This window comes from Protopterus annectens, chromosome 7.part0 (assembly GCF_019279795.1).
Source record: "Protopterus annectens isolate FY-2018-M chromosome 7.part0, PAN1.0, whole genome shotgun sequence".
Classification (NCBI taxonomy): Eukaryota; Metazoa; Chordata; order Ceratodontiformes; family Protopteridae; genus Protopterus; species Protopterus annectens.
In genome coordinates this window covers 1,315,950,377-1,315,978,290 of record NC_056739.1, presented here as the reverse complement: position 1 = coordinate 1,315,978,290, position 27,914 = coordinate 1,315,950,377, and the positions used below count along the sequence as shown (strand labels likewise).

The following is a 27,914-nucleotide window of genomic DNA, read 5'->3' as shown; positions in this document are numbered from 1 at the left end:
TTGTCTTGGGGTTGCATACTGAATTAGTTCCCTTCATAGGGCGACTGAAATTGAGCTCCTGCCACAAATGGAGGTGCATTCAAGCAAGGAAATAAACACAGCTGTGCAGAACTGTTGCTGGTGTTTAGTATAATGTGAATTGGAATACATTTATCTTTCCAAATGCCTGTGTAGATGGTTAATTTAATTTTTTTTTATTTAGCATCTCTTCAACATAATTTCAAAAGAAAATAGAGCCTAAAAATGAAAAATCAAAGATGAAGGGAGGGTGTTCAACAAAAAATGAACAGTTGAGTACTATTTTGTTGAGAAAAATAATAAGGCACTATGCTTAATATGTAGGGAAATCATGTCAGTTTTCAACAATTACAATTTCAGAAGACATTAAATGGAAAAATATGCTGCCAAATTTGTTGCAGTTTGACTATTTTGTCTTTACAAAGCATCACTTAAAATGCATCAAATTTGGCAGCATGTTTTTGTCTTGGGGCTGCATACTGAATCAATTCCCTGCGTGGGGTGACCAAAGTTGAGCTCCTGCCAAAAATGTAGGTGCATTCAAGCAAGGAAATGAACACAGCTGTAGAGAACTGTTGCCGTTTTTTAGTATAATGTGAGTTGGAAAATGTGACAGATATAATTTGTCCTGATTAAAAAAAAAAACATATTTTTCTAAAATCAGTTTATCTCACCAGACTATAACCAGCTGAACTGAAGAAATAGGAAAATCTATCAAAATAGATTTGGAGAGTTGCTGTTGTCTTTCGGCTTTTCCTGGTTAGGGGTTGCCACAGCGGAACTCTGGTCCGCTAATGATTGGCAGTAGATTTTGACGAACACAGAGGTGGCAGCTCGACGTTCAACCTTCAACGAAGGCACACCCATTTACACATGTCTTTCGAACGCCCACCCAACCGTGGGGAGGACATGCAGAATCCACTCAGAAGGCAATTTGGAGAGTAAAGCTGCTAATTTCAAATGTTATACTTTTGTGATAGAAGAAACTACTGATGCTACAGATACAGCTCAACTTGCCATTTTTATTAGAGGTACTGATAATGAATATAATGTCACTGAAGAAATTGCTTCTTTGTTGCCATTAAAAGACACAACTAAATCTCTTGATTTGTATGAAACAATAACATTTATATTACAGCAATTTTCTTTGGCCATTGGCAAAATATTTGGTATAGATTCTGATTGTGCCACAGCATTTGTTAGTAAAAAAGAGGGAGCTATAAAATTAATAACAGATGAAGCAGCTGCTACCGGAAACTCAGGGTTGATATCACTGCATCGTACATCAAGGAAATTTATGTGTGAAAGCTTTAAAAATGGATAATATCATGCCAACGATCATCAAAACTATCAATTTCATAAGGTCCAAGGGACTGAATCATCTGCAAATCCAGGAGTTACTTAAAAGTATGGATGCTTATTTTGGGGATATCACTTATTTTTCTGAAGTAAGGTGGCTAAGTAGGGCTAAAATGCTAAAAAGAGTTTATAATTTGTGAAAAGAAATAAAGTCATTTATGGAATCAAAAGGAACATTTGCGCCAGAACTTGAAGGTGAAAAATATCTTACAGAGTTACCATTTTTTGTGGATTTGACCACTCATTTAAATGAGTTAAACATGCGTCTTCAAGGTGAAAATCAAGTTATCTGTGCTATGTTTCAAACCATAACAGCATTAAAAATGAAACAAATTATGGCAAGCTCAAGTTATGGCAAATCATTTTATGCATTTTGATACATTGACTAAGCACAGTCCTGTGAACTGTAAAAAATATGCAGCCTTGCTTTCCATTTTGACAGAGGAATTTGAGAGTAGTTTTCAAGATTTCTGAAAAAAATCATCAATATTTTGGTATATTTGCGACTCCATTTTCAGTTAACATACATACATTAACTGTAATTTTTCAAACGGAATGTACAGAGCTGCAATCAGACATACAACTCAAAGAAAAATCTGGTCTTGTTTCTTTACAAGACTTTTATAAGATCTATCTTCCCAGAGAAAAATATCCCTTCCTTCACAAACACACCTTATCCACGTCATCACTATATGACAGTACATACATATGTGAACAACTATTTTCAAGGATGAAGTACTTCAAGAGCAAAATTAGATCAAAATTTTCTGATAAGCACCTTGAGAATGCACTAAGAATTGCAACCAACTCTATCAAACCAGACACTGATGTATTAGTCTCACAAAAACAAGGTCAAATATCCCACTAGTGACAACACAACTACTGCAATGTAATTGTAAACACAACAATAATTGTCAATGAAAGTGAAAGAAATAAAACACCACTAACTGCCAATGATTAAATGGCCAATTTTTGCTTATGTGTTTGATTATTAATGGCTAAACAGAAATCATAATTAACAAAATATGGCTATTTGGACATGCATTCTGAACAGACATAAGGACATTAAGTACATAACAGAAGGCATGGACATCTTTAAGAACCCAGCAAAATCGAGAGGTATGATATCCTAAAAATGGAAGGTTTCCATATCTGTTTATGTGAAAAAAACATTAACTAAGATGTTAGAGTTAACTGTTACAGAATTAGAATGATAATTAGAATTTTAAGGCAACTATTAGGCATTCATTATTACATTTTTTCATTGCTTGAATGCAGCTAGAGTGGAACTAGGAGGTTGACTTTGGTCGACTGTGGCAGCGAAACAGTTAACTATATGATCTATTTTCTGTACTGCCCCAAGACAATTCCTCTTCACTCAGTGTGGCCCAGGCAAGCCAAAATATTGGACACCCCTGGTTTACACTTTGATTTCCATTTTCTAGTAATAACATTTTTGGCAGCCACCATAATTAGACTCAGCAAGTCCTTACTAAGTCTAATCAATTCTCATACTATATTATAACTCAGAAAAATCATTTCCCTAGTTACACCAATTTGCTTACCCAGAATCTCGGATAAAGTTGTCTGCAAGAAATCTTTCAAGTCAGCCAATTCATTACATTCCCAGAAAATAACTTCCCAATTACCTCTGTCTTCCCTATCACACCTCCAACATTTGTTGTCTACCTGAGGAAAAATTCTCTGGTGTCTACTCATGGTATAAAAATATCTATGCAAACATTTCCAAGCAAAAATCCTAAATCTCCTAGATTATTTTGTTTTATATTTTGGAGACAAACATATATCACCCCAATTGTTTAAGGGTATGCGTTGTTTTTGAGCCATGTCCTGTGGTATAGGGTTTCATTCTCTAAACCTTCACTTGCGTACTGTGTGACCTTGAGCAAATCACTTAAGCAGACAGTGCTTTGGGGTATTTGGAAATTTGGGTAAAGCTATACAATGGTCTACTGCACCATTGTAAACACTTGTGAAACTTATAACTGCACATTCTGCATTCTCAAGCCATTGAATTTGAAAATGTCTCTGGCATATTTGGAATTAGATGAAGTAGGCACTATAGGTTACTGTTTAATTTCTCAATAAAGAGATTCATAACAGTGCAAATACTCAAGAATGAAGTTAAAAAAATAATAGAAAACAGGAGAGTACAGGCAAGATGATATCATAGCTGGTGGAAAATGAAACTCAGAAGCTTTGAAGACACCAGTTTTTTGACAGTTCTGGCATTTATGGAATACACTTTATATTTCACTTTTTAGGTTTTGTATTTTTTATTTCTATTTGAATTATGTTAAAGGTATAAAAAGGACAGTAATGAGATGGACATTTTCCTTTTCAGCACTTGCACTCAGCAGGGACAGAGGTGAAGCACATCAGAGGCAGAGGTGTCTGAGTGTACCCATATCTCACTCCAGGCTGATAGCCACATCACATATTAATTGGCTGGCAGTGGTAGGATCAAAACATCACGTATGTTCAGTGGTATGGATACTGAACTCCTGTAGCCTGTAAATAGTGGTCACTAAAGAAGGTGTTTGTACTCTCAAGCAGCCACATGGTAGACATTCAGAGTTTCATATTGCAATAGTTTTATTATTTACTTTTTGTTAGCTTAGTTAGTCAGGGAGAGCGGGCAAGGATGTCAGCAGAGGTTTATGGCAAGCTGACAAGGAACCAGTTGGCTGAGAAATGCCAAGCCAAAGGACCGGGGCATGCCAATTTGACAAAAGGGGAAATAACTGCAGCCTTAACCACAGCTGCATCACAGACTAGCAAGCAGGAGGACAACCAGAGTGGCTTTGGGGATGTACAATTCTCAGAAAAATGGACAGTTCAACTTTGCCTCAGAGGACTTAAAAATCCATCTGGAGTTAAAGAGACTTGAACTGGATGCCAGAAATTTGGAAATAAAATCAGCATAGCGACTGCGGCATTTAGAGATGGAAGAAAAGGAGAAACAGATGGAATTAGAATCAGCAGAGAGACTGAGATGTCTGGAAGCTGAAGAAAATAAGAGACAGAGGCAACATGAAAAGGAGATGCTGACTCTTCACCAGGATCATGGATATAATGAGGAAGGGAGTAACTGAACCCCAGAAGCAATAACGGTCAGTAAATTTCTTCCACAATTTAAAGAGGGTGATAATTTTTAGAGTTTTATTCATAGGTTTGAAAGGGTATGTAAACAGTATAATGTTGACTAAGGGCTCTGGGTATGGTTCCTGACCCCTTTACTCCATGGTAAAGATGTAACTGCTGTTTCTAAATTGTCTGATACTGATTGCTTAAATTATAATACAGTTAAAAATTGTTTATTAGAGTGTTTTAAATTAACACCTGAAGCTTATAGAAAAAAGTTTCGTGGACATGCAGATGAAAGTGTGTGTGAATATACTGCTGAGTTAAGCACTTATTTTCATAGGTGTGTCAGAGGGTGTCAGGTCACCACTTTTTTTGGGCTGGCAGACATTTTGGTGAGGGAACAAGCCCTTAGCTTTTTGCCTGAGGACATGAGAATCTGGTTGGCAGATAGAGAATGCAACACCGCAGATGAGTTGGGGGAAAAAGGAGACCTATACCTAGCAAACAGGGCATCACTGCACAGGAAAGGGATACCCAGTGCTGCACATGGATATAAGGGAATCCAAAGCTAGCTACAAAAACAAAATCACCACTAAATCCAAGGACAACCACAAAGCATTCTATAGCTATGTCAAGAATCTAGATGGCAACACCCAGATCTGCTCTGAGGTACAGCACAAAGGCATGAAAATTACAGAACCAACTGATATTGCCAACATCCTGGCAGATTGGTTCAGTGCTAACTTTACCCCCCTCTCACCCCCAAAAGGGCCCATATCTATACAGGAAGAATGCAGAGTCCCTGTAATCACAACTATGCAGGTAAAAGCTGCACTCTCTAAAGCCAAAAACACAGCATCCATGGGACCGGACAACATCCCAGGCTGCGTTTTACATGAACTTCAGAACGAACTGGCTCCCCACTTAAGCATCATGTTCAATAATAGCCTCGCATCAGGCTTTGTGCCCACTGAATTGTGCACAGCAACAGTTATCCCACTCCACAAAGGGGGAGCCACCACTGATCCCAGGAACTATCGATCTATTAGCCTGACGAGCCTGGTCTGCAAGGCCATGGAACGTATTATTGTGGAACTCATAAACAAAGACATTGGTAACCTCCAAACTCTGGATCCCATCCAGTTCGGGTTTGTGAAGGGCAGATCATGCCTCCTGAACCTGATTGTCTTCTTTGAGGCAGTCACCAAAGCCGTGGATGAGGGTAAGGTGGTTCACACAACCTATCTTGACCCCGCCAAGGCTTTCGACACCATCCCCCATTCTGGAATTATAGCTAAACTCGCTAAACTAGGCATAAATCCCTACTTCACAAGATGGGTTGCCAACTGGCTCACTGACAGAACACACACTGTAAAAGTTGCAGGCTTCAAATCTGACCTCAAGCCAGTGACAAGTGGAGTGCCACAGGGTTCCATCCTGGGACCTCTCCTGTTTGGTATCTACTTCTCTGAAGTACAGGCTAATACAGAAGGCCTCTGGCTGATGAAGTTTGCAGATGACTGCAAACTAGGAGCCACAGTCAAGTCCCCAAATGATGTGGACATCCTACAGAAGGGCCTCACTGAGACAGATGCCTGGTGTCAGAGCCATGGCCTCAAGCTCAATGCCAAAAAGTGCAGTGTCATCCCCTTTGGTAAAAACTCTGTACCCATGAACTACCACATAGGCAGCAATCTACTTAACACAGAATGTGTGATAAGAGACCTTGGGACCCAGGTGGACAGTAGCCTCTCCTTTGATAGTCACATCGCCACAGTAGTCAGGAAGTGCTTCTACATGGCACACCTCATCATAAAAGGGTTCTCATCCAGGAAAAAAGAGGTCATTGTTCCCCTCTACTTGTCACTCATTAGACCCATTATAGAGTACAATGCCCCTTTTGGAATGTACCTCACAAGACATCTGCAGCAGCTGGAATGGCCACAGAAGTACCTCACCAAGAGGATTACTGGCCTCAAACAAATGCCCTACACTGACCACCTCAAAAAACTCCAGCTTTACTCTGTAGCATATCGCCTACTCCGAGTTGATCTCTGCCTAACATTTAAAGCTATGTCAAACCCAGAGCTGTTGGACATGCTACACCTAAAGAAATCCCAATCCCTCCAAGCTACACGCTCTAGGGACCTAAACCTTGTCACCACAATAAACAGGACACACTGGAGGGATAGATTCCTGTCCCAGAGACTTCCTATACTCTGGAACAGGCTACCCATCTATGTCAAGCAAAGTTCTTCATTAGCACTCTTCAAGAAAAATCTTGATGAGTGGATGGGAAATAGGAAATACACCCTGGAGATCACTTCTGTGTCTCTGCTGGACAGTGGCACAGGAAAATAACTTTCTTGGGTGGCGTAAGCTATGGCACCTTGCTGGCTAGGCTTACATAGGCCCTTGGGCCGATAGCCTAGCACCTACCTATGAACCTATGGTGGGCAGCCTAAACTGCCTGAACAGAGTCTGCTAGTAACAGGGGAAGCCACTAGTTCAGGAACATGGCCAGGAACAAGAGTTAAATGTTTTAAATGTAACCAGTGGCACCATGTACCATATAAATGTTCATGGAGGCAAGGTGGGGAACAAATGTTAGGGGAGCCAGCAAGTGGGAATGACAGAGTTCCAGTGGTAAGTTGTCTAGAGACAGCAAGGGTAACAAACTACCACAATAAGCTATATCCTGTCTTAGTAGATGGGAAACAGGCCACTGCTAAGACAGACACAGGCTTTTATCTAACCATTATGAAGCCTGCAATGGTTAAAGCACTACTTGCTAGGGCAGTCTATGCCAGTAATAGTTTTAGGAGGGACCCCATTCCAAATACCTTTTGCTAGGGTTCATCTTCACTTTGAGGGTGGAAAAGAAAGCAAGCAAGTATGTGTATTTGAGGGGATTCACTATACAATCTCAAAATACTGAAATATCGAATTTCAGTATTTCGAGACTGAATAGGCGAACACCGACATAGCTGAAAATACAAAACCATAAATATCACAATCACGGCCATACATACATACACACACACACACACACACACACACACACACACACACACACACACACACACACACACACACACACACAAAAACACACACACACACGCAAAAACACACACACACACACACACACACACACACACACACACCCCCACACCCCCCACTTATATATACTAACTCTGAGGTCGCACTAAACACACACAAACACACAAAAAGCACCACACACACACTAACATCCCTATCCAATACCCTTAAACAAAGGCCACTTACCTAAAACCCCAGATAAATCCATAAACCGCACATCATGAATGTGACACCATGATAGCAGATTTGGCATTTCCATACTTGACATACTACAGTTTCTCGTAATTGCACTTTTGCGTATTCCATCTCAACATACTGAAATTCGACATTTCAGTACATTGAGATTCTCTAATGTTTCTGTTTGAGGATATCCCTGCAAATGTCCTGACAGGGAATTCTTTTGATAATGTAGTACCTTGTGTGCATGCAGTGACACTTAGTCAGGCTTGGAAACAGACATGTGGGTCTGGTAGCCTGGGGGGACCCAGCTGGACCACACACTTTGAAGCCAGGACTGGTGAGGTGGTTACTTTAGAGAGGGAGCTACCCAGTAGCAGTGAGACTGAAGGTGAGCCACAGCTGCTGTTGGGTATTGCTGTTCCCTTGGACAGAGTGACTGCAAGGGCAGAGGTGAGTAGTAGTACCCAGGCTGAGAACGGAGCACTGCTTTCAGAGGATACCAGCCTTCCTGTTGAAGGGGAGCTGGGAATGGTTACAAAAAGTGAGTTGAGACAGGCTCAGCTCATAGACCCTACATTACAAGGCTTGATAGAGGTAGCCAGGGAGGTGCCTGATTTTCAAAGAAAAGGGGAATCTGTATACTGGGACAAAGGGTTACTGTGTAAAGAATGGACCCCTGAGGGAGTGCTAGAAGGTGAGAGAATATAGCAGTTGGTAGTGCCCAGAGCCTACCACATGGGACTTCTAGCCATAGCCCATGACATTCCCTTTGTAGGTCATATGGGCATAAAGTATACCAAGAGGCATATTATACATACCTTGTATTGGCCTGGGATTTCCAAGGATGTAACAGGGTACTGCAGGACCTGTGAGCAGCAGGATATGAGTTGAAAGCTCCTTTGATGCCTTAGCATGTAATTGAGGAGCCATTGCAGAGAGTAGCTATGGATATTGTGGGGACTATGAGTACCCCAATTTCCACAGGGAAGAAGTATATCCTAGTGGTAGTAGATTATGCTACCAGATACCCTGAGGCAGTGGCTCTGTCCTCCACTGAGGCAGGAAAGGTGCCACATTTTCAGAAGAGTAGGCTTCTCAAAAGAAATACTGACTGACAAAGGTGCCAGTTTCATGTCAGACCTGCTGGAGTGAAACACATAAAGACCACACCCTACCATCCATACTAATGGTCTTGTGGAGAGGTTAAACTCTACGCTAAAGACCATGCTACAGGCATTTGCAGACCAGCTTAAGAGGGAGCGGGAAAATATTTTGGCTACCTGTTGTTTGCTTATAGAGAGGTGCCCCAGGAATCCACAGGTTTTTCACCCTTTGAGTTGCAGTATGGACATAGGGTGAGGGGACATCTAGATTTGATTCACGCTGATTGGGAGGGTGAGTGTGAATTCCACCAGAGTAGTTACAGACCACAATCCCTTAACATGGCTACATTGAGCCAGTCAGCAAAATGCCAAGTTACTAAGGTGGAGCCTAGGGTTGCAGGCAGATGACATGGCAGTGCAGCACCACAGTGGAGTTAGCAATGCCAATGCAGATGGGCTTTCAAGACAGGGAATGGGGTAATTTATTCCCAGATAGGCTCATCCATCTCAAATAATGTTTCTCAAGGGACACATGAAGAGCCAGCTTGAGTCTTCAATGGGGGGTGGAACATGTCATGAAAGGAGTTAATGTCAGCACAGCAAGCTGGAATTTTGTAAATAATCATGTCATTTGTGAATATCAAACTAGTCTATACAAGATGCTTGTGTTAAAAATGTATTAGAACTGTATATCATGTGTATATCAAACTGCTCTGTACAGAAGTTTGTGTTGAAACATTATTTGTAAAGTGCTGTATTTAAAATGTATCCCCAGTGTGCCCTACTGAAAGAGAACAGAAATGCACATGCACTATTGTAACTGTTTAAATGTATATCCTTTAATAGTGGAAAATGGAATACAGGAGGTTAACCTCAGTCCATCAAACTTTAGAAAAATATCTGAAATTAAATTACTTTATAGGCTATGCTTTAAAGATGTTTCAATGCAGCTACAGACAGAAAGTCTGTACTAGGCAGTGTTCTGTATTGTCTTTAGGGTGAACTAATTGCTACTTTGGAAGAATGAAGGAATGTAATTATTCTATGACTTCCAGCATCTGCCAAAGATCTGAGCAAAAGCCCTTGCATGAGTATTTTTGCAGGTAGATCCTAAATACTACCAGCTTTAGAAATGGGGGTTTGCATGAGAACTAGAAGTCAGATGACCAGAAATTATGTTATTCTGCAAGCTATCCCAGCAGTAATATTTTAGCTATTATTCTGAGACGTCTCTTATGAGACAGAGCATTAAGCATTCTGTCTAGGACCTGACAACAAGAACCATTCACCACATCTGCCTTGCTCTAATGAAGTAAGTTTCTAGGGAACAGTACAACTATCTTAGATACAATCAGGAATATAGCAAAGCTTAGTTTAGATTTTATTTTTCTTTATTTGTGCAAACCTGTACTGCAATGTTATTTTAAATATTTCCTGTGATTTTGAACTATAATATCACTGTGAATAAATATTTAGTATTGTCTTGTTCTTTTATTATTTATTATTAAATATATCTAAACCTTTCATTGTGGCTGATCTGCATAGATATATTTAAGTTTTGAGAGGACTTGCATATTTATTTGGTGACACTGTGTGGGTCACTCCTAATAGCCTTGCTCTTAGTCAAACTACCATTTGTGTTAATATTAATATTACACAGTAAGGCTGGACATCCTTTTTTAAGGACCTTAAGGTAGCTGTCAGGAGTGACTGGTGGCAGTGAAAACTACCTTATAGTCTGGGCAGAAGGGAGCATAGGAAGTGAACTTGTGCTAGCCTTTCCCATGTGTGTGTGTGTGACTTGGGCAGGGTAATGGAGCACTGGCTAGACAGAGAGGGTGCTAAAGGTCTTGGCTTAGTCACTCTGCTGAGATCTCAACTCTAATAGCTGTGCCAGTGGGGATTCTTATTGGGGATCTGGAAGAAGAGGAAGAAACCAGCCCCAGACTGACTGTGGTCTCTGTATGCTCTTAAGGGAAATTGCACTAGGTGCAGAGAGCTGCATCTGGAAATACTGTGTGTGTACCTGTTATCCTGTCAGTGAATATCCTCCACTATTGCCAGTGATTAGGACTGAGGCTCCCTGTTTACTGGTTGGCAGTGGTGGGTCATCACAGCCACTGTATCCCAATTTTAAACCGAGACCTTATCCACAAACTGAATACTATAATTTTGATACTTGTTTGCCATATGAGATCATGATGGAAGGATTTGGTTAAACAAATGTGGAAGAAATATTCTACTAAATGGATGTAGTGGAAGGATTTTGCTAATCAGGTATGTTTTCTGATGTGTGTTGCTAGGATGTTTAATAATCTCTCCATATTTTATACCACTGCATATCTAAAATGAAGGACCCTTCTTAGTTTATTTTTTCCAAAGCAGACAATGAATATGTCATAATAGCCTTCACTGTTCATAACCTAGTTGGACTGTCCCTGATTATGGCTCCAAACATGCAAGACATGGTTACAAGCTTCTTGTAGCATCCAGTGAAGAACTTGTCCGATTTACTAGTAGGGGTGGCCAATTACTAAGATGATTTTGTGGTCACTAGGTCACAGTGTTGCTGAATACGATTTGATTTGGTGTAAATAACATGTTTTTTTCTTATGCACTCTCCATATTGCTATGGTAAGATTGTCCTGCATGTTTCAGTTATTATAGCTAACAGGAGGTCTGTGTAATATGTAATATGTATTATCTGAGGTTCTTGTTTTACGGAGTTATTATAAACATAATGGGGTGTTAAGCTATGGCCTGAGGTTTAAAATCATTTCAGTGAGTATTATGGAGGATACTAACAACAGACTACATCAAGAAACTGCTATCTGGGGGTGTCACCAAGATGAGCACTGAGTAACAACACTTTCTCTCTGCTCTGTCTTTACAGAATATTTATGACAGGATTTTTTGAGTATCTATATCCTAAATTTGTTTTTTTATATATATTTGGATTCTATTAATCATTCTTTATGATAGTATATAAACATTTTGGCAATTTTTTTTTATTTTATTCTGTCAAAAACTATTAGAGAAAATAACTGGACTTCAGACTACAGGATGAGCTATTACAAATCTACAATTCAAAAAACAACTATTAAGAAAGAACTTCAGTCACTATTAACTAACATTCAAGAACTGACAGCAAAGATTGATAGAATGGATTTTAAACTGGATAATTTCAAAGAAAAATGTTCCCAGCAAATGGAAATATTACACAAAGACCTTAAACAGCAAAAGAGACAGATTACTGGTATAGAGACTTCACTAAATGATATGGACACTAGAATTCAGGAAGGTGAGCACAATATAGACTTTCTTTTAAAACAAAATACTCTTTTAAAAACAAAAATTGATGATCTAGAGAATAGATCAAGAAGAAATAATATTTGACTTTTTGGTTTGTTTGATAATGTTGAAGAAGGTAACATGAAAACATTCTTAACATATTGGCTCCCTGATGTATTACAGCTTCCTGAAGCTCTCTCATATGGGATAGAAATAGCACACAGGTCCTTGGCTACTGCAAAAAAAGGTAAATCCAATTCTATTAAATCTGTTATAGTGAAGTTTTTATCTTCTCATGACAAGCAGATAGTGTTAAAGACTGTTTGGGCTAAATCTCCTATCAAATATAAAGAAAATGTGATATGATTTGATAATGATTACTCATCTTCTATAATTGCCAAAAGAAAGCTTGTTTTGCCAATGCTAAAAGAACTAACTAAAGAAAGCCCAAATAAAGACACATCTATTATTTCCTACCAGATTAAAAATATTTCTTCAAGATGGTCCAAAAATATTTGATGACATAGACTCTGCCATTACCTTTGTCAAAACAAGAAAACTGCTTGATAAAATAGAGGATATGGAGTGGGCAAATGCCAGCCTTAAAAGACATGCTGTTAACAATTCCTGAAAGACCTCTGAACATAAAAAGAAGCTCAAAAATAAGTGAATTATTAAGATATTTGGGTCTATATTATATTCTCAAAAGCTGACAATGTCGAATCTGACATTGTTGGCGTGAGAATATCGAATGCTCAGAATCTCGAGCATGTAAATGGAAATTTCCATAAGGGGAGATTTCCATTTACTGCAATGTAATGCAGTCTAGGAGTTGGTATATTTGAGTAGCGGGGGTGTGGGGTGAGCCCCCCCATGTGGGGGGTGCATGGGGGCTTGCCCCCCTGCTTAAACCTGTTAGGGTACTTTTTTCTTTTTTTTTGTCTTTTTATAAGGTTGACGTTTGAAGATATCGACCATATGGTATCGACCATATGTTGTTGGATGTTTTCAACCATCGATCTTATAATATAGACCCAGCTATTTCACTATGGCTTTTTTTTACCCAAGTCTTAAAAACTAACCCAGAAGTTGGGGAAGTGAAAATGGTTCAACAGTCTTTGTTGTTTAAATGTCTTTTTATGGTACATAGTTGTTTTAATGGTATTTTATAGTTTATTATTAACTATAGTTTATTCTAGTTCAATTTCTATAACAAAAGCAATTCATTTATTCATTTATTTATTATCTTTATATAGTGGTTGTTGTCTGTTATAATAAATGCTCTGTATGTTTAGGACTGAAATTCATGGTATTTTGGGGAACTATAGTAGATACAGAGACTTATAGATCAGAAAATTAAAGTCTTTTTTACAATAGGATCTATTTCATTTGTTTATAACTGTTTGCTGTTTTATTTCCCTGCCTCTCTGTGAAGAGAGACTCTTCACTGCTATTGTTGCCATATTGTTGCTTTAATAATTATGTTTCCCATCCCCAGTTCTGCTGTTGGAATGTGGTATTATTTCTGGTAATAGACATATGAAAAGTTTATTTTTTTCTCCCCTTCAGTGACCTGATATGTTTTGAAGTAATTCATTTGATATTTATTTTAGAAATGTAAATAAGTATGGAGAGGTTTTAATTTATTTCTTTTGTTTTTCTATTTTCCTCTTTGCTGTTGGTTGTGAAGGAATAGAGAATTTTGTATATAATATATTTGTGGTGGTCCAGTGGTTTGCTGGGATTGGGAGATGGAGTTTGTTGGTCTTTTAATGTTTTATATTACTTTTCTTCCTCCCATATGTCTTTATTATTGTTCGTTTTATGTTTCCCGGTTTTCCCACAAGCAAATCAACAGTTTTCTCAGTGAAAAGCTGAATATGTTTTCCCTCCACAAGCTCGTGCATCTTATCTGTTAAACAACCTTGGTTTGTCCTTGCATTGCAGCTGCTACAACGGAGAGCAATAAAAATAGTATCATTTTCATGGAAACATTTATATTCTGAACCTTGTACTGAGAAACTTCATAAAAGCTGAATAATAGTTAGAATAGATGGTTTCTAATGCCATCTACAGCTTGGTTGAAAAACTGCACCTAAATAACATATTTGATATGTCTGCTATATTTAAGCATTTATGAATGTCCATAATCAAAGCACTTTTCATACACTTAAACCCTTACATTTTGCACACTTGTCTTCATAATTTTATTGTGGTTGTGTAAGTTTTATATTGATTGGTATGACAAGCATAAAGTATACATAGCAATGTTGCTAAAATGAACGGTTTGGTGTGGATTGGTGTGTCCGATGTGGTCTAGCGGTTTGCTGGGTTTGAGAGATGGAGTTTCTCGGCTTTGTGCTGTTTTGTGTTGGCTTTTTCACCCTCTGTTGCTTTTTTGTTTTATCTGCTTTGTGTTTCTTGGTCCTGCCGCAAGATAGTCATGACTTACAAAATTAAAAAAAAGGGGGGGGGGAGAAAATAGCGGCAAAAGTTTTTCCTCCTTGGTCTTGTGCATCCAAACTGCTTAATGGCTCTGCTGCCTGTTTGTACTGCGACTGCCTCAACAGATAGCAAGAAAAAGTGTTGTTTCCATGGAGCTATTTGCGGTCTGAACTTTGCGCTGAAAACCCTTGCAGAGCTGGATAATAGCTTGATTAGACAATCTGTGATGCCATCTACAGGTCAAATGAATGAACTGCAGCTAAGTAACCAGTATAATATAATTGTTATATTAAAAGCATTTATGAGAGTGTATAAGCAGAGCATTTTGATGCATTTATACCCCTATCTTTCTACACTTTTATTTATAAATCTATTTTATGTAATTTAAGCTTCTTTTGATTAGTACAACAAACATAAGGCATATATAGTAACACCATCAAAGTATTTATGAAAGAAGAAAGGAAAAAGAAATGAAATGGATATATACAAAGCTTTTTATGTCACCTAAGCAGAAGTTAATATTCTTTTACAAGACACAAAAAGCAGAAATAAAAATAATTATATTACAGATAGAAAATAAATAAATAATGACTAAAACATAATATATTCTATATGAATATAGTTTGATACATACAGTGTAGTCTCAGATGCAGATGTTTACCATATAAACTAATATTTTGATATATTCTGACAAATCTAGAAGTTCTTTCAAATTACTAAAGGCCTTAAAGATACATGGTGATGGGGAAATAGTGTTGTTAGATATTGGCACAATACATAAAGAGACAGGGGATTAGTCTACTTATTGATTATTATTACAGTCCATTACATATAAATTAGTTATGATTTTTGCATTATTATATAATACATGTCTGGTATTTATGATATATTGAATTCATGTGACAAAAGTTAAAATGAAACAGCTACATTTGATTTACTTTAATTTGTTTCTTGAATTGGTACATACAATTCTAATGGATGTTTGTGAAATCATGCAACAACATATATATTTAGACAGGGAAGAGATGAATGTTGTTACTAGCCTGATGGTCCATTTGGGTGACAGATGTCACTCAAATTAGGAGTTTTTAATTCCAGGGTTTTTTTTTGAAAGAGTCTATGTTATTAGTAAATGTTATACATTTCTGTTAATAGTTATTATGATGTTCACCAAATCTTTCAAAATTGAATTTGATGTAAACACATTTCATTGGATAAATGTTTTTCACGTTTTATGTGTAAATTATAATTGTATTCCTAATAGTCAATTTCTATTCACTTATAAAAAATGAGAAAAAGGAGTGTTATTCAACAACAGATATTTAGAACATTAACATTTCATGACATCATTAAAGTGTATATCATTAAACATCAATGGATTAAATAATCTTAATAAGAGAAGATCTTTGAACAAATATCTTAAATTGCATAATACTCAGTTAATATTTCTACAAAAAACTCATTTACTAACTGAAGATGTCACAAAATTGGAATCAAAATCTTTTGATTAGCTCAAAACATACACAAAAAATGGGGTGGCCATACTATGGAAAAATACATTACCTATGCCTAAAATAATTGACACCTACAAAGATAACAAAGGGATGTTATCTTCAGTTATTATAGAATTTAATAAGAACATTTTAACATTAATAAATATGTATTAGATTCCTGGCATTGGACCTACAACAGTGAAACAACATATAGAACATATAGAACATATAGTTCAGTTTTCTAAGGGTAGTATTATTCTTGCTGGGGATTTTAACTGTATTTCTGACATAAAAGACTCTAGTACTAGTGGTAAAAGGAAAATTCCAACTTTAGCTAAATTAGTGAATAAATTCTCAGATTCATACACGATGAAAGATATTTTCTGACCCCAAGTCACTGTTCTATACATTTTACTCACATAGGCATAATTCATATTCAAGAATAGATAGGGTATTAATTTCCAATAACTTAACTGATTTCTTATCAAACTTAAAAGTGATTTCTTGTCCCCTTTTGGACCATAATTCCATAGCATTCGATGTTATACTAAACTCCACATTTAATGTTCACATTAAAAGGATACCAGCCTATATACTTAAACTCAAAGATTTTATTGATTTCTTCACTGCAGAAGTACAAAATGTTATTGAACTTAATAGTACACAGGAAACTTCAGAAGTATACATTTGGGATGCTCTAAAAGCCTACCTATATGGTAAATTTATTGATTGGTATAAAAAGAAAATAATTTCATGGGATAAAGACCTTCAAGATATACAAACAAAGTTAGTTGCTTTAAGGCTTGATGCTTCAAAGAATCCAGATAAGAAAGACAAAATGAATGAAATAAATACCTTAAACAATAAATACATGGAAATTTTAAACCATAAATGCATGATAAATCTTGAAAAATATAAACGTATAACTTTTTCTAAAAATCCTAGATCCATGAATATACTAGCTAACAAAACTAAAAGATTAAATAAACTTCACCATATTAATGAAATCTATTCTCCAACAAAAACGGTATCTGATTTATCAAATATATTAAGTGAGTTTAGAGATTTTTTTTAATTAAACCAAACTAATGATAACATTAATAATACAAAATATATTCAATCATTTATACATAATAATAATATAAAAAACAGACTATCTGAAGCACAAATAAAATTAATGGATAAACAAATATATTTTAAAGAAGTAAAAGATCAAATAACCAAACTTAAGCAAAATAAAGCTCCTGGTAACGATAGTATCATTTCTGAAGTCTATAAGGTTTTGCCTGCTAAAGCGTTAACTCTACTACATACAATATTCAATATAGCTCAAAATAACAACATTATACCTCCCTCTTGGAGATACAAATTTATTTCCCCCATACTAAAGTCTGGTAAAGCTCCTGTAAAATGTGCTTCATATATACCCATCTCGTTATTAAATACAGACTATAAAATGTTCACGTCTATTTATGCTGTTAGACTTAAAACATTTTTCCCATCCCTGATAGATATGGATCAAACAGGTTTTATAATTAATAGAACTTCTTATCATAACATCAAAAGAACAATAACTTTAATTGAATCAGTAAAAGCCGTAAAGAATAATTTGACTCTTGTTAGTTTAGATATTAACTGTGCCTTCGACTGAGTTAATTAGAATTATATTTTTATCTTACTGAAGGACTTAAACTTTTCTAATAGCTTTATTAACCTTATAACTCAATTATATAATGAAAGTCAAGCCTACATAAAAATAGGTACAAGTGTATCCCAGAACATACCCATTGTAAAAGGAACCAGACAAAGTTGCCCTCTATCTCCACTTTTATTCACATTAATTATGGAACCTTGGGCTAACCTAATAAGGCATAACAATAATATACAAGGCTATAGATTAAATTGTAATGAAACATCAACAATCCAAATGTTTGCTGATGATGTATTAATCACTCTTGGTGGTACTAACCCTACCTTACAAGAATTGTTTAAAAATATGGACATAGTTCAAAAAAGTTCTGGTCTTAATTTTAATAATTCTAAAACACAGATTCTTTTAATTGGTTCCAAAAGTTATAATATACAAGACCAATATAAAAAATATATACCTCAGTCCCAACAAATAACATATCTTACACCTAAATTATAGGAAAGGTATAACTACCACAGAGACTCTAATTAGTAAGTGGAACAAGATTTTATTTACAATGGATGAAAAACTTTCCATTATAAAGATGATCTTGCTTCCAAAGATATACATAATACAATTTATCTCTATTCCCCCTACAGGCTCTTTTATTAAAAAATTTAACACACTGATTAAGAACTTTTTATGGCATCCAATAAAACCTAGAATTGCATTGTCCTATCATATGTACAGCTGGGAAAATGGAGGCGTATCTTTACCAAATCTAGAACTTTATTGAATTTCGTCAGTTATTAAAACAATTGTTTATCTTATAGATGGTGAGTATTTTGCAAAATGGAAGGAAATTATGTTAAATGTATCCCAAAATACCAAAAATGAAAATAACAAACATCTACCACAGTTAATAAATAATTCATTTATATGAAATATGAAAGAGTATTTTTTCAATTATTCCATTCAAATGTTTAAATCTACTTATATAACTTTAATTCTAAGGGCCTTTAAAAACTATATATTTAGGTTTAGAATCTTTGAAAATTGGTTGTTCCTCATCTTCCCTGTTGCCTATACACAATGTATAATTCTATCTGCAGATCATTCTAAAATGTTATTAAACAAAAAAAAAATGATGTTTTGGCATCAAATGTAAATAAAAATGAGGCAACATCTATTAATGCTCTTATAGATGAATATAACCTTAACTCTCTACTTTGGTCAGATTTGCAAGAGTTTAGAAAATATATTCTAGATAAGCTAATTTTAATCCCTTCAAATGCTAAAAATTCAATACCCAAACTTATTCAATATTTGATTTTATACACTTATAATATTTAACCAGTTAAAATAGTATATCATACATATATAAAGCAATTAAACAAGATCTAGATGCATATTCAGATAATTATTGGAATTCATTTGCAACAATCAATAGCTTTATTCCCTCAGAAAAAGACAAAGTTAATTTCCTTCAGTCAGCCAGCAAAAACGCTTTCTCCATTAAATGGAGAATCTTTACATGGAGATTTTTACATAAATCTTTCATCACACCTCATAAAATAAGTAAGATAACTAAACAAAATGTTGTTTGCTGGAGATGTAACACAGTAACAAATGCTGATTGGAATAATATATTTTATAACTGTGTATTATTAAAGAAAATTTGGGAGGAAGTTAACACTTTTTACAGACAATTTTTACAGACAATTATATGCTTACAAAGTCACTTGCATTATTCAATACACCTGTCCCAGACTGTATAAATAAAAACACATATTATTTACTCTGGTCTATACTTTCCATTGCCAGAAAATTAATCACAAGAAATTGGAACTCCTCATCAGTTCCCTCATTTAAAGAGTTTAAAGGTCTTCTCTTACAAATATCTAAGTTAGAAATGTTAACTATCAAATCTAAATCTACAAGGAATACAAAATTATATTACAAATGAGAAAATGTACATGAATTATTGATTAAAGAACTGGATAAATGATTAATGCATTAATCTTTTCTTTTTCTTTAAATCTTTTATTCTATGTTTTCATTTTCTTCTGCCAAACTAAAATTAATTGATCCTGTTATTCGATATATAGTGAACATCATTGTATATAGTTTACCATGCTATTATTGTTTTTCTTTTTTTAATATTGTATTTTAAAAATTTAACTTATTCAATTTTTTACAAAAGATCTGTTCATTATTTTAATGTTTTCAATAAAGCTGTTTTTTAAAAAAAGAAACTGTTATCTAAATGTATGGCAGGATATGTGAATATGATATTTTCATGTATCTAGGATCATATTCTAGTAATCATTTAAAATGTTGGAACTCACAATGCCATGTCATGAAATGCAGAGATTACATATATTAAGTATGAAATTGCCATTTTTTGGAGTATTCCCTTTTTCACCAAGGTATGGTGATTTTGGAGTTTATAAGTTGGGGTGGACAGTAATGTTTGATATTCACTCTTCTCCTTTACTTTTAGCCTTTTTTTTGGTGTTTCATGACTCTGCATTTTGAGACCTAACATTTCATTAGGAAGTCACATACTCCTCTGCATGGATGCCAGCTCTCAGTGGTGCTGTTTTGTTTTCCTTCTAGATACTACACAGTACTCACTGGTCAGACAAAACATTTTTCTTCAGAAGGGAGATATTTTGGCCTGTTTGTTGTTTGGATTTTTATCTCATTCTCAAGTGCAAGATCAAGTTTATTATAACAATTGCCTAACACGTAGTAAAACGGAATAGTCAAACAGTGGTATATAAGAATGAATAACGGAAGGAAAAGTAAAAGAAATTTGCACATTGTTCTGAAGGGGATAGGAGGGTTTGAGACATTTTGGAACTCAACATCATTAACAAGTACATCTAGTATTTTAGGATGATAACTTTCTAGGGAGTAATGCCTACTGCTGCATGGTACCTTGATGCTATTGCTGGACATGACAGATGCCTTTGTTACTTTACATAGATTAATAGTTCCTGATGTTGTTCTTAAAGGGCTACTTTATATTGTTCCATGCTTGGGACCTTCTTTATGTGCAGGTGCTCTGGAGTGCCATAATGTAGGGCACATTCTGCCTTTCTTGAGCAAACTAAATTTCCTTCTTTGAAGCAGCTATGGATAATTCCTCATTGTTTGTCATTTCTGATGACATGCAGAGTCTAGGACATCTTAGCCCTATCAGCTATAGAGTTTGCAAAGTTGGGGTGAAAAAACAGATATGTCTGCATCTCTTTGACTTTATGGACTTTATCTTGACCATTATCCTCATGATCTAAGTCCAACCACTATGCAAGACTATGCTTTCGATACTTAGCAAGGTGCCGTTTGCTGTACAGCTATGACCAATTTTCGAGTACATTTTTTAGTATCTGACTGCTGTAACCAGACTTCATAATTAGTTTTACAGTACCCAAAATTCTAGATTATAAATGTGGTAATAACATTCCTTCACCGTTTCTGAAAACTGGTCGCTTTGTGGATTGGTTACTGATTCTGGATTCACGTTGATAAATAGACAGTTTCAATTCATTCATTGGAAGAATCTTGCTGAAAGCCACTTTTCATTTATTTTTTGCACAGAGGTATTCCCTCCTCCATCTTCATGTGAGAGGATGCCCCTAAACCCCACAGACATACATACCTACTTTGTGGTCATGCAACACTGGGATAAAGAATAAACTCCACTGGTTTTAAAAACTGCTTTGAGTGAGTTTACTTGAGACATCTGGCATTTGCTGAAAGAGTGTATGATGTATTGATCTGGCTATTAGGGGTCCAGATTGGTACATGGCATATTGGTACATTGGAGCTAGAGTTACATGGAAGACTTCATATAAATACCTAAAAATTAACTAAAAGCAATAGTTGTCAGCCTCCAAGCTGAAAAATGGAGCTGAAACCAAAATCCTTTCAGCAACAGTCAGACAAAATCTTTGTGTAGTACACGAAAAAACATGGTGGCAAATTATCATATTTTATGTGGAGAAGCAGTGCATGGCTGTAACTCTGCAATGGTTTACTGCATCTCTGTTATAGGTATTTCGGTTCCTGACAAAGTTACCTTCTTATTTGGTGAATTCCTTACTTAGTCTCAGTTTCATTTTTCAGATCGGGGGAAAAGTAATATTTGTATGGTCAGGACTTTCGAAGAGTGTTCTTAACAAGATATTGGCCTTATTACAAAAATGTAACGCTACTTCTGCTTGGTTATTCACCATCCACTTACAGTAAAGATTTCTGCATGCTTGTTTTACCATTTCTTCTAATTGTAGAACTGCAATGTCATTTTCCCTGAATTGCATAAATACTTATTGAGAAAATCTGTTAGATTTGAAGTTATTGATACACATCACTCATTTCTATAAAGTGCTGCCCTCAGTTTTCTTTTGAATGAATAAAATATCTCCATAGGCTTGTGAAAGCAATAGTTTTTTCAGGTGACATTTGGTGAGTACTAGAAAAGTATCTGCAGAACACTTTTATACATCTGGAATATGTCATTATTTTTTGATATGGTAGTAGTGCATTTTAGGTTACTGAACAATTCCCTTTAGCGCATGGACACCAAAGATCTGCTCACTATGTGTGAATAAAACTATTAATCTATGCATTGAGTAGTTGTTTTCTTGTAGAGTTTAGAACTGGTGAACATAAGAAATAAACTGGATTCTCAGTGTTATTTGAGCCCCACAGCCTGCATTAGCCTGCATTGGCATATGTTGGAAGTGAATACATCTACGTAACCTACGTAGGAAAGGTTCCAGATGCAACATGTTCCTGTTTCTCCTTGAACACTCATGTAACCAGAACAGTACTGAACTGATACAGTTAACTGATCTCTCTTCACTAAAGTTACCTAAAAGTACTTGTGACATGAAGGAAAATCCCCCTCAGCTTGCTTGCAGATATATGGTAGACGCATGCACTTTCACTGCAGGAATAGGAAAAGGAAACGCAAAATATGCTTCCACATTATACTCATGGTTTTGTACCTGACTTCACAGTCCATATTACACCTTTCAACTATGGGACTTGGTTGTGAAATGCGATCGCATCTTTGATCTGAAACCACTAGCAAGTCTTCTTCTCTGATGCACACCAGCTTTCTCCTTCGTTCACCTAGAAAGAAAATTATAAAGATGTTTCAGATTATTGTTATTTCTTTATATGCATGTAAAAATATTGTTATCATAAAAACATATAACGTATGAAGTCATATTGTTCATAGGTAGAAAATCTATTGATCAGTCAGGCTTACCAACACAGAAACTGGAGATACTAGCATATATGAAAAAAACAATATTTCTCACATAGGCAATAACATTTTGTCCAAGGCTGCTACACTCTAGTATTTAAATTTTTTCAAGATGCAGCAATTTCAGAGCTAAATATTTAATTGAGAGCACAGCCTACTTTCCTATTCATAACAATTTTTTTTTAACTAAGTTAGCTGTTGTCTGAATGCTGATCCTCTGAGTGTTTTGGAGTCCATGCCAATAAAATCTTTGGAAGGGCAGTCTTTTTAGTTTGTACAAATCAGCGTTTTTTTTCCAGCTAAAATTATTAAAACAGCTCAGCGTCCAAAAAAAGACAAATACACAGTTGTTTATAAGACTGAAAAATTGGCATAAATATCAAGTATATTTCACTTTAACGGTTTCATAGATCTACATAGCCCTTGTAGTGTTATCTCAATAAGCAGCATAATTATCTCTATCTCTAATGACAAGGAGATTAGAAGGCTGTGGGTTCTATCCCTACACCAGCTGCTAAAGTTCATTTCTAGTATTGACACTGTACAGCAGCATAAGGGGTGCTGCACTCTTGGAGTGCCAATCTTCAATAACAATAAGATGTTAAACTAAAATCACATCTACCTGAGTTATTGGCTGTTCATGTGGATCTAAATTATCAGATTTCCACTTATAAAAAATGGACAGAGTCTGTGACTTTCCACATCTGTAAAAGCAAGCCTGTCTCCATACGTAAGAATGTATGAGACACTTAAGAGGAAAAAGAAATTTAGAACCCATTAGTGTCCCCAAATGATGAATATCCCAGCCCAACATAGATTGCTGTAGAGCAAAGGAATGGATTTAAGATTCACCTCACAGAGCATATCAGCAACCTTCAGCTGTGTAATATACAAAACAAATGGACTCTTAAACACCTGAGCCATAATATGGTACTGAATAGAATGCTAACAATGTTAAGAGGAACACCTTACATTCTGGTAAAAACAAAAACAAAACACAGACACACACACACACACACACACACACACACACACACACACACACACACACACACACACACACATACACAGACACATAAGATTCCTAAGTGGGAAAGTGAAACCATAGCTTGAGTAACTCTTTGCTAGTGTTGTGGGGTCTTATTAGGTCCATTGCTATGAACAATACAGCTGCCTCTCTGTGGGTGTTGCTAATGCAGCAAGCCATGTCCCACCCCCCCACCCCCAATGGGAGAGCCAACTGCAGTCACTGACTACCATCCTGCCCGGCCATGCCTTCCACAGTGCCCACGTTACAAATACATGTCCCTAGTCAGGGCTTTATCTTTCTTACCCCACAGGGCCAGGATGAGGCTGTGGTGTCATTATCAAGGAGCAGTTTCACAAATACCTTTTCTAATATCATCCTACAGGCAATTGTACGATGATAGCATAACATTTTAGGCTTTGCATTTCATATAATAGCTGTTTTAGAGGAGAAAAAACAAGAAGCAATAGTGAAGAGGAAGCAGAAACTGGTACAAGGAGATGCAAGTAGTGCAGATGACAGGAAGATAAGGATTCAAAAGGGTGTTCCTTATCTTATTGCCTGCTTCATGACGTGCTATACAAACTGTATTAAAGATGTACCATGTGACCCCTCTAATTTCAAATTGGATTGGAATGTATGGCATCAGTGCACACTGCAAGAGTATGAAAACAATATCATGTAGAAAAGTTAGGGAACATGGCATGAAAGTGAGAGCATAATAGTAATATTAAAAAGCCAATGTTGAAAGTTATTAAATTATTACTTAAGAACTGAAAAATAAAGTGGGAAGAGCAAGTGGGCCTTTAATTCCTTATCTTTTGCTACAACTAGATAAATATTTAATCAAAACTATAGGCAGTATAAGAAAACTGAATTGCATAATACTACAAATAACCATTCATACAATTAGTGTTTATAAGATCATACCTTGACAAAGGGCGCTGCAATCCTGCCATGAGCCATTGGGGTTCCAAAAATAGTGCTGCGCTTTATCTTCAATAGGAATATTAAATGTATAACGAACATCAGGGTTATTCAACCTGCCCACAGACAAAACCTACAAAACAAATAAGGAATATTAAATATATATTTATTTATTTAACATTTGTTTACCTGGGAAATTCAGATTGGACACAGGTCCATTTTCAGAGGAAGCCAGGAGAGAAACGCTCCAGCAATATGAAAAACAAACATTATACCACAAGACAATTGCAAAGTACAGGTCAACAATGAAACTGCACATTACAAAATATAAATAACCGAAAGAGTTGACACCTTAGTAATTTTAAGAAAATTTGTACATCAAAGAGTATACAGTATTATACAAACTAGACTAGCATATATATCAGAAAGCACAGTATGATATTTTTGAGGAAGACTTGAAATGATTTGAGGTAATAGAGTAAGTGTATATAGGGAATGAAGAAGGCATAATAGGATAATACTGTAAAGTGTAGATCTAAAGAAAGTCAGAGGGTGTATATAAAAACTGGAAAATATAGAGTTAGTCAGGTGGGTAGCAAGAGCAAAGCCAGGACTTTTCTAAGTGAGTAAATAGAAACGTATAACAAACATCAGAGTTATTCAACCTGCACACAGGCAAAATCTGCAAAACAAACAAGAAATATTAAATGTATAACAAACATCAGGGTTACAAAATTAATATTAAATGTGTGACAGACATCTGGGTTATTCAGTCTACTGACAGACAAAATCTGGAAAACAAATAAGAAGTATTAAATGTGTAAAAAACAACAGGATTCTTCCACCTGCAAATAGACAAAACTTGCAAAACAAATCATCAGTATTAAATATGTAACGAACATCATGGTTATTCAAGCTGTCCACAGACAAAACTTGCTAAAACAATAAGTTAATAAATGGCTACTTGTTTTGTAAGGTAAATCTAAAATTTTACACACAGACTGAATGTGATGTAGCATTTACATACAGCGGCCAACTGTAAAAATATAACTATAGCCTGTTAATCCTCTTTAATTTAGCCCCCATATTCTAAGTCCAATATTGATAACAGTTCTTTCAGACCATCTTCATGTGCTCCTGAATGCTCCAGCTGTAAAAAGTTTCTGCTGGGATATTTTTTTCTTTTACAGAACACTTCATTGTATAAAGATATGTTTTTTCTAATGCTACACGGTATCTTATCCCCTTTCCAGCATTATGATACGACACTGTTTTTTCTTAAATCAGTATTGTATAAAATCAGTTCAGCCTCTCTTCTCATTTGTATCTTTGAAATAACTAAGAATTTCTATTTTATTTTCACAGTATCCACTGTCTTGAAGTGATCACTCAATCGTTTTCAGTTCATTTTGATGCTTTGCTTTCTGTTTTCTTTTTTATAGTTCTTCCTGTCATTGTACTTATGAAGCACAGCTCTGACATGACATTTTAAGAAACACCACCAACTCCTTTTTTGACTGATCTTACTTGCTCTTATGGAACTGGTATTGTACAGCACCTCTGTACAACCTTGACAGATGTTTCAGCTCTCCCTAACCTATCAAGTATGACAGCTTCCAGGTTAAGTCATTAGCCTGATGGCTGCAACCATTTAAAAATGAAGGACAGCATATTCTTGTTCATTGAATGTGTATTAGCACAGCACAATAATCAGATCAGCAGTATGTATCCTTTACCCCAAACTATCATCTTCATGCTTAATCAGCCATAACCATTACCTCTTAGGCAGTAACATACTTATGGCAGACTGCTGCTAAGCCATAAGAAGAAAGAATAGTGTGTAATGTGGCAGCACAGATTTAATACTAATATAAATATTCTATCACTGTTCAACCAAAGCTTATGAATTAATTATATAATGAAAGATAAAACGGTTGCAGCCATCAGGCTAATAAGCATGAAGATGATAGTTTGGGGTAAAGGATACATACTGTTGATCTGATTATTGTGCTGTGCTAATACACATTCACTGAACAGGAATATGCTGTCCTTCATTTTTAAAGTTACCAAACCAGGTGACAAGAATTATAACCTTCCGCAGGTGATGTGTCATAACATTCTGGAAAGTAAGGTAAGATGTATATACTGATATAGTGAGATGAGCTGCATCACTACCTTCAGATGCAACTTGCAATGAATCCTCTGACCCACATTTTCTGTAAGAGAAGACTCTCCATTCCACCTTCAGAAGACAGGATTCATGAACCACCTTATCCTTATGAAAGCAGCTGCAACTATATGCATGAATATCGAACAAACCAGATAAGGTAGCAACAATGCAGGCATAGCATGAATACTGGAATTCATTCTGGCAGAGGTCAGTATTGTCAGAATAGAAGAGTAATGCAAATATTGTACTTGGGTGCCTAAATAACACACAAATCCAGGAAAAGCCAAGCAAGGAGATGGATTATGGGTGGTCTTATTAAGAAAGTGTGCAAACTTAATGATAGCCGCCCTGTTTTTATATCTGACCTGTGACATTAAAATTAAAGAGATTCAGCAGAAGTAGTCAGAGAAATAGTGCTTTGTATCAGAGATGATTTGAAATCATGTATGGCTTAATGAATTTGTTCAAGACATGTTGGTATCTATACTAAGTGCAGAGATTGCTTTAGCCAATGTAAACTTGGAAGTGGAAGGTTATTCAGAAGAGTATGATTCTGTGGGTTTTGTTAATGAAGGATAGTAATACGGATAGTATTTTAGCCCCTACTGTGAGCAGAATGCACATAATATAATAAGTATGAAAAGGCTACAGCAGAGCTGGATACAGGTCATTGTTCCCCTCTGCTCATCACTCATTAGACCCATTATAGAGCACAATGCCCCTTTTGGTATGTACCTCACAAGACATCTACAACAACTGGAAAGGCCACAGAAATACCTCACG

At 35.9% G+C, this 27,914-nt stretch overlaps 1 protein-coding gene across 1 annotated transcript in view; it reads right to left on the bottom strand.

Annotated features, from left to right (window-relative positions):
* Window positions 1–27,914, bottom strand: part of ADAMTS9 (ADAM metallopeptidase with thrombospondin type 1 motif 9) — a 1,232,634-nt gene that overhangs the window by 637,917 nt on the left and 566,803 nt on the right. The window contains exons 18-19 of the mRNA XM_044077927.1: window positions 24,965–25,094; window positions 22,745–22,871 (exon numbers count right to left, since the gene is read on the bottom strand). Of these exons, the coding sequence (XP_043933862.1) occupies window positions 22,745–22,871; window positions 24,965–25,094 (257 nt within the window). The remainder of the gene's footprint in view (window positions 1–22,744; window positions 22,872–24,964; window positions 25,095–27,914) is intronic.